Source organism: Pararge aegeria, chromosome 8 (assembly GCF_905163445.1).
Source record: "Pararge aegeria chromosome 8, ilParAegt1.1, whole genome shotgun sequence".
Lineage (NCBI taxonomy): Eukaryota > Metazoa > Arthropoda > Insecta > Lepidoptera > Nymphalidae > Pararge > Pararge aegeria.
In genome coordinates this window covers 16,809,323-16,822,809 of record NC_053187.1, presented here as the reverse complement: position 1 = coordinate 16,822,809, position 13,487 = coordinate 16,809,323, and the positions used below count along the sequence as shown (strand labels likewise).

Genomic DNA, 13,487 nt, shown 5'->3' with positions numbered 1-13,487 from the left:
TTCTAAAAGGCGTATGAAGTCCACCAATCCGCACTGGGCCAGCGTGATGGACTACATCCAAAGCCTCTTATTATGATAAGGAGACCCGTGCCGAGTACAGGTACTGAGCCGTTAATAGGTTGATGTTGATAACAAAGCCGCAGAAGCATCGCTCCTGCGTCGTACCGCTGCCGGAACGTAACGTGTAGAGCGGCCGTTAGTTGGTAAAAACTTGCGCACAAACATGACCTCGCTGTAATATCAGTGGGAGTGGGCTTAGCAGATACTCCACCCACAGTAGTTTGGCTCTATCATATGGTCCGTACTAAAGCTATTTTGCGATCGGACTTAAAGTAAGGCGCAACCCGTCTTATATTTTTCTTTTTTTTTTCTGCGTCGAACAATATGGCATACGACTTTGTAATAATTTTTTTTTGTATCTTACTGGTAGTTCCGGAGATAAGCGCTTTCAAATAAAACAATAAACAATCTCTTTAATTTTATTACTACAGATATTTTTTTTTAGTTTCTAGTTAAGTGATAATATTCGTCAAGGCGTTATGTAAATACATAAAATAAATTATTTGAATAAATAAATAATTATAAGTAAAAAGCGATCAAGTGCGAGTCTGCGTGGAGAAATGAGAGTTCTGTTTGGTAGTATATTTATGAAATATAAAAATTAAAAACCCCCAATTTTAATATAGTGTACATTATTCCACTAGTTAGGTCCTTTTATTTTGCACTTATATATAGGGAGTTGTGAAATATGTAATTCGTTTTGAGACCATCTCGGATTTGTCATTTGACATATGTTTAGTATTCTACTAGTCAAGCCCTTTCATTTGATACCCATATTGATGGAGTTTAGAAAATATATTAAAACCGCCATTTAGCGGCGGTGGCCATCTTGGACTGACTTCCATGAAACGTAGCCAAGAACACTCCCGACTAATTTAAGGTTCAAAACAAAAAACAACAAAATAAAAACCGGTTCATCTGTTCCGGAAATACGATGCCACAGACAGACGCACACACTCATATACATAGACTCGTCGAACTTATAACACCCCGTAGTTTTTGCGTCGGGGGTTAACAAAATCAAACAACGAAACCCTATGAATTACAAGTTATTGATAAGACAACAAAATATTTAAATGTTATAGCAAAAACTTAATGTATGCTCTAAAAGAGCTTAATTTGCATCCTGTTTTAATGTGAGTTACGCTCTCGCATAAGGCCTATCCGCACACATCAGTCGACCGCTATGAACATCTGTCTTGTATTGTAATTATATAACAAGTTGCTAATTGATCAGCATCATATAAAAGACGTGACCTTTTATTTATCAGTATACATTATCTTCAACCGACTTCAAAAATAAGGAGGTTCTCAATTCGTCGGAATCTTATTTTTTATGTATGTTACCCGAAGACCCGACCCGATAACTCGAAGACGCCTGAACCGATTTGAAAATTCTTTTTTTGTTTTATAGGGCATACTTTCCAAGTGGTCTCATTTAAATTTTATCGAAATCGGTGGAGCTGTTATTAAAAAATCAACAGCAACAACAACAACCAACAACATCATGGGTTGTTGATGTTGTTGGTTGTTGATGTTGTTGGTTGTTGTTGTTGCTGTTGATGAGCCCTCATTCTGAAAAGGGAACCTGGTACCCGGTAACCGGGAACGTAGTGTCACGCTCTGAAACTGACAGTTGCTGTCATTTGAACATGAACGTTTTCTAGTGCTGAGTGTTTATCTATATAATATTATAAGTATTTATGTATATTATTCATAAAAAAAATTCATCAGTTATGTTAGTACCCATAACACAAGCTACGCTTACTTTGGGGCTAGATGGCGATGTGTGCATTGTCGTAGTATATTTATTTATATTTATTTATTTGGGGTGTGATTGAACACTGCATACACTTAGTGACGTTGTGACGTGTGTGTTATGCCACATTTATTTGTAAGACCCTTAATATCTCATCATCACCTTCACTTCAACCGATTGGCGTCCATTGCTGGACATAGGTATTTTGTAGGGAGCTCTAAAATCCAAGTTCCTTAGCCACTTGTTTCCAGCGGATGCCTGCGACTCGCTTGATGACGTCTGTCCACCTCAGGGTCCGACCAACGCTGCTTTTACCGTTGCGAGGTCGCCATCGGTTTTCCGAGCTATGTGACCCACCCATTGCATCTTCAGCTTCGCGACTCGCGATGTCATTAACTCTAGTTCTTCTACGGATCTTCTCATTTCTTATTTGATCACGTAGAGATACTCCTAGCTCTCTCCATCGCCCGCTTAGTGACTCTGAGCCTTCTTATAAGACCCATATTACCCCGTTTCAGATCCCTATGTCATCAATTGGAACATTCACCTCTCCATTACTTTGCTCTTCAACTACCTCAAAATACGTTAGATTCTTTTCGTGTCTTTATTTATTTATTTCAGGCAACTGATGCATCCATATTAAAACACATAAAATACTATACAATGTATGAAAATAACTATAGATACTATACATATAAGAAGAACTTATATTAAGTCGAGATTTTTTTGCCGCGCTTCCCTAAAGCGTCTGTAAACTATGTCCTCAAAAGTAAGTCCGAAATAAGGAACATATCTTTGCCTCCGGTTGAAAATGTAAGCACGTAGGAATTAAAACAAACAATCTAAATCGTAAACTAGGGGAATTATATATGTGGATAGGACTTTATGCGACGTCAAAATTTATAATAGTGCAAGCCGGGAGCGCGCGTGGGTGATTGCGCCATTGTGTTTGGGTTTTTGCGTCTGCTCATTCAAACAGGTCATACATGCGTATGCGCATAACATTATGTAGTATCTGTAAATCTATGCATCCATACCAATATTTTATAAATTTGAATCAATTAAATATCACTCGGTTTCGTAGATTACCTACTGCTTGTAATTTTCTCTTACTGTACTAGGTGATAGCCTAGCAGCAGTAATAGCCCAGTGGTTGTAGCGTTTCGAGTGGACCGAGTTCGATGTCCAGCTCGTACCTATAACTTTTCGGCGTTATGTGCGTTTTGTAATTGAATCAATTAAAATATAACTTTATCGGTGAGGGAAGACATCGTAAGGAACCCAGCCTGCCTAAGAGTTCTCCATAATGTTCTCAAAAACGTGTGCAGTTGACCAAATGACAATGTGAGATGGTTACAACAAAAAAAATACTCTGCTGAGGTTGTTCTGGGCTTCATTTTAGACCAGTAACTTTAGTTTTAGGTTTACGCCGGTCATGACGCAATACTATTATTATACTATTTTATTTTATTTTATTTCGTAAATGATGTTAAATTTTATGGGTAAAGCCTGAAATAAATGATTATTATTATTATTATGGACATATTTTGTACGTAATTAACGCATCAAAAGTGCCATGGATGTGCTTACTTGAATAAAGAAATATTTAAGTTTGATTTAGACCAATCTGCACTCGGCCCGCATGGTCGACTAAGGCCTTAATCCTTTTCATCCTGAAGGGAGTCCCGTGTCCTACAGTGGGCCGACTGGCGCAGTGGGCAGCGACCCTGCTTCCTGAGTCCAAAGCTGTGGGTTCGATTCCTACAACTGGAAAATGCTTGTGTGATGAACATTAATGTTTTTCAGTGTCTGGGTGTTTATCTGTATATTATAAGTATTTCTGTGTATTTTATTCATAAAATTATTCATCAGCTATCTTAGTACCCATAACACAAGCTACGCTTACTTTGGGGCTAGATGGCGATGTGTGTATTGTGGTAGTATATATCTATTTATACCAATATATAAAGGTAGGCTTAAGGTGTTTTTGATTTTACTGCTTCTTATAAGCGATGTTATTAAGTATATTTGCATATTAAATAGAACCGAACCGAACTCGCTAGCCTTTTCTTATATTAATAACAATAATACATTAAATTTCTTTAATGGCCACTGTGGCCAATCTGTTAGTAGTAAAACTAAGACGACTACGTTAGGATACATTTATTTTATGTTAATTTAATTTATATTGATGCCTTAGAAGTCAGGAAATATAAAAAAGTAAGCAACAACGCTAAGCAAAACCGAACAGGCGGGCGTTGCTATGCGGTAGGTCGCAGACCAATGGATAAAAGTTTGTATGGGAAAACATATTTTAAATGTGCGCTGACGAATTGCTGTTGATAATATATAATATAGATCTATGACTAATATTTTAAAACAATATAGCTATTGTGCTAATAAGACAATGTAATATTTATCACTGAATGCGGTAGCTGTTAGACTAGATGAAGTGCACAGATAATACTATGTAAAGTAACTCTTTAACCGAATTAGAAGAAAAGGGGAGGTTCCTAAATTAGTGCGTTTTTTAATTTGATATCTAACGTCAACCTCGTCCCTCTGCTCCCGGCACATGGCTCCTCACTCATAATGAGAGATGGTTTAAGGACATATCCACCATGCTGATCCTTTATGAGTCTGTGGGCTTTGACGATAATTAGCACAGTATGTTAATGACAAGAAATTCAATTCAAAATTCCTGAAAGCATCGCATGGCAGGAGCTCGGCTTTACTTTCTGGGGGCCCAGTTCAATCCCAGGACGCACCTCTAACTTTTCTAAGTTATGTGCCTTTAACGTAATTAAAATATCAATTGCTTTTTTTTTGTACTTCATTGACTTGCGCTTGACAACTATCATGCCTGATACTACTATATTTATAACAATATAGTATTTGTAAGACAACATATTAGAATTATTAACCAAAAAGTGGATATAAACAGTCGTCTTACAAGAAATGGTCATAAATTAGTGACATCTGCATATCGTCTGCGAAAGATGCAGAAGTCATTTGTGGGATTGAGTATACGCTTTTATAATATGATTCCTAAGGTAATTTAGGACCTGACCAATGCATAAGTTTGAAGAATGTGTTAAAACACATTTATTACAGCGAGGTTATTATACAATTGATGAGTTTCTTAATGACAAGGTTGCTTGGAAGCATCCGGGTCCGCTTTCATCTCTCACAAGATAGAAAAATTAAAAATGCAAAATGTAAATTTTTGATGTTGGAAAAAAAAACTGCTGAGTTTCTTGCCGGCTTCTTCTCGGTAGAATCTGCTTTCCGAACCGGTGGTAGAGTCACTACACACGGACAGACTTGACGTTTCAAAAGTGCTTGTATTAGGCCTACTTGAAATAAATGAATTTTGAATTTTGAATTTTGATATAAAGCAATGATGCGGTCTAAGTTAGGGTGCGCTTGCCTAGCAAATGCCTATTCACTGTTACCTTGAAAGCTGTTAATTTGTATCAGGAAACACCGAAGCCGGAAGAGCGTTCCAAACGCCAAACGTTAGCAGTTCGTTCAGAAACGTAGAAGAAAAAACACACTGGAAGGAGAAAAAAAAAAACTTTAATGGTCATTCCACTAAAGTTTTTTTTTTAAATTTGAATGGTCATTATCTCTCCTTTCAGGCAAACACTCCCAATGGGAGAGGCCTTTAGTTCAGCAGTGGACTGTAAGCACACAGACTATTGATGATGGTAATGATGATACAAAGCAATATATCAGTTTAGTTCAATATACAAACAATAAGATCAGTCGCGGGTATCTAAATGGAGCGATTATGTCATTGTTCAGTTGTTTATTGTACCTATAAGCATAGAACATACATTAATATGCACTTACTGTATTGCTAGACACACTTGCGATTAACGCGCGGTTTTTTCCCGCGAGAATTGCGATTCAGGGAGAAAAAATAAGGAAACTGTTGCGTTTTCCAGTTTGGGGTCGCCACTGCAGCGCTTTGGGTCCTAAAAGTCCATTGGGCTCTCATTATTTTTGGTCATACTAACTGATATTTTAATCGAAATTCTAAGTAACGACGTGCTAATCAAAATCGAAATTATACTTCAGAGGCTTTAGAGGTACATTTACTATCTTTGTGACTTATCTGTGGAACCGAAAGGTTTAAAGTTTTTGAGTAAACCATTGCCATAGATTTTACTGAAAGAATTCAGATACAGCCCTAACACCACATGCAAAAGTAAAATGAAGTGACTCCTGGCACTTTATTTCGTACGCGTCGGTACTATGTACGTGTCGGTTTTTTATCTCTATTAGGGTTGTCATAAAAACTTGAGAATGTTTTTAATTAGTTTGTATGGAAAAATAAATATACCATTTTTGATTTAATATTTTTACCGGGTGATTCCTTTTGAAATTTACTTATGCACCCTTCGACAGTATTTCTTTATTCTGTTACACATTGCATATTCTGTATATTCTGTTGGCAAGTTCTATTTTTTACAAATATACGGCACTTTTGTTGCGATGGTACTTAAAAACTTGTCTAATTGACAGTACAGAGATGAAGGTGATAATTCGTTAACTTAAGACAAAAGGTAAGACTGTTTAAACGGTTATAGGTTTTAGAAAAATTTATATCGCTATCTCACAGTGTTACTTGTAAAGTTTAACTACCTACTAGTTAACTCAAATTCAAAATTGAAAAATTCAAATTTTTTTTTTCAAGTAGGCCTAGTTTTTAAGGTTTTTTGAAAAATATATTCAGTCTGTTTGTAGTGACTCTACCACCGGTTCATAAGGCGGTATCTATCTACCGAGAAACTCAGAAAATTGCTCTTTTTAACATCATTTTACAGTTTACAATCTTCAGAATTTTTCTATCTTGTGAGAGATGAGAGCGGAGCGGCCTGCTTCCAAGCATCCTTGTTAACTCTAGTCGCTAACTATGGGCCTGATAAGAAAGCTTAGAGTCCTTAGAGAGCTATGATGATGATAATTGCTCGCCATTATAGCTGATTCTCGGAGCATCTCTTTGTGATGAAAATAATCAGTATTGAAGGATTAATGTGCGCCGTAATCTTTCACTCAAATCAAGCCAAATCAAATTAAATATTTTATACCTAACCTAACCGTACACTTTCTGAATGTCATACAAATCTGTAATTTTATAATAATTTTTATTATTACATGAATTGTAATGTTTTAACCATTTTGTAATTAAGTTTTAAAAACAAAACATAAAGAAATTATATATGACAAAAGTTTTTAATATTGAAATAAATTACCGTTAAACTATACAAAAACAATAATAATCATAATTTATATCGAACTATTAAAACATTTTCAGTAATACTGACTATGTAGGTACTTTTCCAGTTAGAAAAGTGTTTTAATAGCAGCCATCCAAGCGATCTTGTTACACAAAACACTTGCGACGAATTGCATGTATGGAGCCCTTTAGAATCTATTTGCATAGTGGGTACGCCCTAAAACCGCAACTTTATGCCGCGCGGTGTAAAACCGCACAACGATTCGCAAACTATAGAAATCTATTAAATTATGCGCGATTTTGAATTGCTCTTGCGTGTTGTGCTGCGGTTTTGCGGTTTCAATATCAAAGTCAAAGTTTCTTTATATTTATATTCGTGTTCGTATTTATATTGGTCAATACGAAACAGCCAATGTTTTCGACATCATCAATAGCCACTGCTTAATATTATGAAAATTAAGCTTAATTTTATAAATTTCATATGCATATAAAAATTTTCGGAACCGACAGGATTTGAACCTGCGACTCTCTTGCAATCGCAGCATGAGCGCTTTTTCCAATTAAGCTACGGCTCTCCTACCATCGAATTAAGCATCTTTATTTTACTTTTTTCACTTAACAATTCATATAACAACTATACAAAAGCAACACAACAAACAACTATAACAAATTCATTGTAAAGTCAACATCTCCTGAGGATGCTCCGGTTTCGAAACGAAACGTGCGTTGTGTACCCTTCATTGCCGAAGATCTGTTTGGTGTGGAGTATAAGGTTTGAAGAAATTACAAATTATACCACACAGATTCTCCTGCTTTTCGCGGAGTATAGCAAATTAAGCTTAATTTACATAATATGTCATGGGTTTCCGCAAATTAACGCCTGCTTCTATCCAATAGTCCACTGGTTGACTCAAGACATCTTCAAATAGGAGCGTTTGCTCATATAATCATCACGCTGGGCAAACGTGTTGGTGATCGCAGTAGAAAGTGGTAGTAGCACAGAGTACGCTAGTGCCCGTTCTCTTTTAAATTACCTTAGTCACCTCGTACACTTTCTGGAAGAGGAGAGATAATGACCAAACGGCGTGAAGTTTTTTCCACATCATTTTCACCATGGTATCAACCAATTACCTGAAATGTTAAATAAAGTCTAGAGACTTAATCTTAACTCTAAATCGAGTATTAGTGAGATTATTAAATAGCTTTCTGGTGTCCCCTCCCCAATGACCTCGTTTATTTATTTTATTATTTATCGAATGACGCTGTGATGTTATCTTTTAGGCTAAGAGATGGCGACTCACTAAAGTCTAACAAAGACCTGAATAATTATTATCATAATTTCACAATTTTTTGTATGTAATTTTTATGACTTATTTTTATCGTAGTTTTATTGTAGTTATTTTAATTATTATTTTAAATTATGCTTATCATTTTACCACCTAACATCTGTTCATATCACACCAACTCACATATCCGCGCGCTTGCGATTTGGAGTGCCCTACCGAGGTCCTTGCGTTCTTATTCATACAGTCTATATGATAGGCCTATTTTAGGCTAAAATGAAGATACAATCCATCAGGTGATATTGTGGTCGGTGGTCTCCATATCTACACATATCAAAATTAGGTAACATATGTTAGTTTTTGCAACAATCAAAAATAAGTTTCCTTTTTATGTAAGTGTTTTTTATTATTAATGTCAAACGAAGCTTTTTTTATCTCGTAAGTAAGAATATTTTTTTTTATAGTTTACCTATAATATAAGGTACCTATGATAAATATATATTCTCTTAATAATTAGGTTTTGTGTACCCAAGTTAAATTGTTATCACATTCGAGACTTCCAAAAGAAACACTATATATATATATATACAGAAAATATCTTCGGCCTATAAACTCTTCTCATTCTGATGGGTTGATAATGTTGATGATATTGATGACGAAACAAATGAATGAATAGAAATAAGCAGTAGATAAAAAAAGAAAACTCTGTTTTTTTAGTGTGCAATCACGAGACTTTATGCGAACACCAGCTCCTAGACTATAGCGGGAACATTTCGCGCAGTAACTCCATTAATGTCAGCTCAATTCAGTAATTGACGCTCCTCGAAACACTCCCATGGATTGAATGAAAAATGACAGCTTCAGCCTTCACTACACTTTATACCTACTTCCGTTAGGCAATGGTTTCTAAAGGGCTTTCATTTTAAATATTTGAAAGATGATGCGGGTAATGAATGAAAATTAACTTAAGCACAGCTTTACGTAGAGCCTTAAAAAAATCTTTTTAGAGGTATATATATATAGGTATAACATAATTAGCGGTTGCTCACGACATTTCCACACAAACTTTTATTTGGCATCCTTGAGGGTGGGTACTTTTAAAAAGTGCTTTTAGAGGTATATAATTTAAAACTATGCAACTTTAAACCTTTAACTAAAAGTCTTTCATGCAAACTTCTGATCCCTGTTCCACCCACTTAGGGTAGATTTTAGAGAAATTCTTAATGAGCGGTTGCCCTACCTTCCTTAAAAGGGTAAGTATATCTTCTACTTTCTTTTCCGTGCTCGCGTTCATCTTCTGATTAGTGTCCCTTACTAAATTGTATCCGCTCTTTTGCGCCTACCTGCCTGTGCTATTCGATTTTGCTAGGCGCACTTTATAGCTTTGGTACCAAAAATTTTTATTATTATTAGATATTAATATGCTCTCTTTTTTTACAAATGGTAACGAAAACATAACGTATAGCCGTCAGTTGAGGTGCTAACCACAAGGTCCGATGGTAGTCATCAAATTTCCAGCACATACATAAAATTCAATCTGCCCCGTGTGAATTTTATACGTGATTTTCATTTGATGTTCATTTTGAATTGCACGGCGATATAAAACATTTAGTCCCATCACAGTGAAACAAATATGATACTGTGAGAGCACTTTCGCAGATTTCGCCCGTTTTGATGGATGGATGATTTTTAAGGCGAACGCTCACTCACTGTTAACTTTTTCACACACTTTGTAAACCTAGTGTTACAGTAATAAAATTATAAATTATAACTTGACGAGTGCCAGCATTTTTTTTGAAGTGTGCAAATAATTTCGTATTTAATTTATAAGTACTTTCAAGAAATTGTTAAATTATATTTTATTCTTAGTCAGTGTTCATGATATTGTTTCGTTGGGTATTTCAACATAAATACGGGAGATTTTTTAATATAAATATGGAAACATTTTTCGATACACCTCAGTATTGTACGAGACTCAGCAAAGTGTGTGTGTGTGTCTTAGTGACTATCACTAGTTTAACGAGGCTAGTGCTCACCATTTTAGTAAATTCATCCAATCCATTAACCTGTTATACTATATATAAATCTATCCTTAACTAAACAAGCTAAGGATAGGTTTAAATAGGATAGGATGTTTATAATATCCATGCATAAAACCTTTTATTTATGAATGAATACACTTTTACTGTACACCAAAGAAAAACAGTAGTTATAGAGATATAAATACAGAGCAAGAGAGTACAGTTTGGTGGCTTTATCGCTACATAGCGATTTCTTCCAGGCAACCAAAGGCGTAAAAGGAAAAACATAGAAAAGAGGTGCAATCAATAAGATTTAAAAATTTACTAGATATGCCCTGCGGCTTCGCTCGCGTAAATTTCGAATGCAGCGTACTGCTACATCGTCTACACATATAGTCATACATAAGATTTTTGACAATCATTTTTTTATCTTTATAAATATATATTTTTTATAAAAATTATCACAATTAAAAAAAAAAACAGTATTATTATTCGCCAATAGATGTCAGGAAGTCATATTTTTCAGTTTAAATTGGGACTACCCAAACGCCACCTTTTTGTTATTTTTCTTCCAATGAAAAAACACAAATAAAATGTCATTTTCTAAAAATGAATCCTAGCTAGATCGATTTATCGCCCCCGAAACCCCCTGTATATCAAATTTCATGAAAATCGTTGGAGCCGATTCCGAGATTCCAATTATATATATATATACATACAAGAATTGCTCGTTTAAAGATATAAGATATAGCTTAGCTTAGCTAAACACTGGTGGAAACTAAAACGACACTCAAAATATACTATGTTTTTAGTATAGAAAGAGTAGAGCTTCAACAACAGCACTCAACTCTGATTTAAGTAGACCTTTTTATAGAGGAAGATTACAGGCTTTTTAAATTGACCGTGGTCAAAATATATCTCCCGTCAGTTTTCAGTTGAAACCGTTATTTATCTTATGATAGTAATAACTGTGACTTCCTTTTAAAATAAAAGCTTATCGGGAATACGCGTGAAGTATATCTGCAGTCGGTATTATGGCTTTTAATTTAAAAAACCTAAAGCCGGGGTATATAATAATTTCATACAAATTAAATATGCATGGGACACAGAGTATTCGCCTTAATGGACTTTTTAACTTTTTCAGGTGAAATGAGTATAATGTATATTTTTGCGCGATACCGTTTTAACTGGAACGAAGTGAAGTACAGTATATATTCAACGTACAGTCTCGTCACACATGCTGTCGGTGAGTATTTGGAAGTTCCATAGACAAACCTTATCTGACCCAGCACATCTAGTATGGAGAGGAGATATTCTCGTCACGCGGATAGGAAGTAATGCGCCTTAAAATTAAAATTATAATCTTGGGTACCTATTAAAAATCTGCGTTGTAATATTCCTTGGCAGGTATCTGTTGCCTCACAAAACTGAAGAGCTGAACCATTGCCACAAAGACTTAAAGTACATTTAAACGGTTTATCTGTTTTTTTCGTCTTCTTTATGTTATTGCAATTGTTGCTGTGGTCAATAAAGCCTATTATTATTATTTTTATTATCAATTATTAATATTTTGTTCTTCAAGTTTTATTCACCCTCCGTACAGTGGCGCGCGAGTGGAAATTATCTCATAACAATATGGTGAAACGGGGGTAAAATTCTTATTTAGCTTTGGAAGGTGGCCAAATAAATTGTGGATACAATCGGGGGAAACAATTTATGTCTCCTGTATTCTAGCTGTGCAGCTGAGGGCATGGATAGCCCATTGTAGCACAGTCATCTTTAATCATAGGAGAGAAATAAAAAAAATTTCAAAAATTCGGAGACTGTATCTCTCTGTATCCCTGAGAGTTCTTCAGTGTAATCTCAAAGGCGTGTGAAGTCTACTAATTCGCACTTGGTTAGCATGGTGGAGTACGCCTAACTCCTTCTCATTCCGAGAGGAGACCCGTGCATTGTAGTAGGCTGGTAACAAATGATGATGAATATCTAGGTTCGAGTGATTGTCAGTGCTTAATGTTCTCTACGAGACGCAGGTGTGGAACTACGACATTTTATCTAACTCCGATGGGTACTACACATCAACTGACTTAAAAGTTTGTACTTATCCGAGAAACAAATCTAGTCAAGGCAGTTATTTTCAATTTAAAACAAAATAAGTATTCTCATACTAAAAAATTTTCATCTACCAGTAATTTTCCTTATCCAGCAATTTCCACAAATATGTACCGCTACGTAATTTTTTTTCTTACATGCGTTCTTCTGTTATCTGCCATTTATTATCTCCTGTCATTTTACCTTGCCTTTAAATTATTCCAGGTACCATGTTCTCCATAAGCATGTTCAGTAAGAAGTTAAAACTCGATGATGCTATACTCGGGGTGATCGCGACCACCAGCAAGATAGCTGGATCCTTAGTTCTAGCATTTGCAAGAAATAACACCGAAGTGTATATGGGTAAGATTTTTTTATTCGAATCCGAATCAAAATTCAAAAATGTTTTAATCATGTAGACCTTATTACAGGCACTTATGAAGCGTTCATACATTTAACATGTTACATTAATGTTAGTGATGGTGTGGTGATAACTGCATTCGTTAACTTAAAACTAAAGGTAGGAGGGTTCCAAACGCGCCCTGGTCTAAGAAGAGCCCACAAGTCAGGTAAAATCGAACATGTATTCCATTTATGTATTCCACTATACACTTCTCTAACATACAAAATATAGTATGTCCCTCATCAGGGTGCGAAATGATATGTTCTAAATTTCGTAAAGGTCGGTGCAGTGGGTGCGCCAAACATTGTTAAAAGACAATGGAGGGGTCAGAGTTGCTCGCGTCCGTAGGTTTTACCAAAGATAGGTTGGAACCCTCATTACCCTACACGTGGCCCCTGGGTGGTGCAAAATGAGCAACAAAACAAAGGTGGTAGGTTTGATCCGTGGCTTGAAATACCACCCTGCCGCGCCGCTAAATGTTTTGCCGTTTGTCACGATTTGCTGTGTCATACGACTAGTCGTGTTCCGGAGTAGTAGTTAATTGAGGGGTAATTAAACAGACTCACTTTAGCATTATTTAGCAGGAAACGGTGATAGCCCAGTGGGTAGAACTTCGACTTCACTT

General features: G+C 35.7%; 1 protein-coding gene across 1 annotated transcript in view; it reads left to right on the top strand.

Moving 5' to 3' along the window:
- Positions 1-13,487, top strand: part of LOC120625870 — a 79,785-nt gene that overhangs the window by 59,996 nt on the left and 6,302 nt on the right. The window contains exons 9-10 of the mRNA XM_039893121.1: positions 11,513-11,614; positions 12,685-12,822. Coding sequence (XP_039749055.1) covers positions 11,513-11,614; positions 12,685-12,822 — 240 coding nt within the window. The remainder of the gene's footprint in view (positions 1-11,512; positions 11,615-12,684; positions 12,823-13,487) is intronic.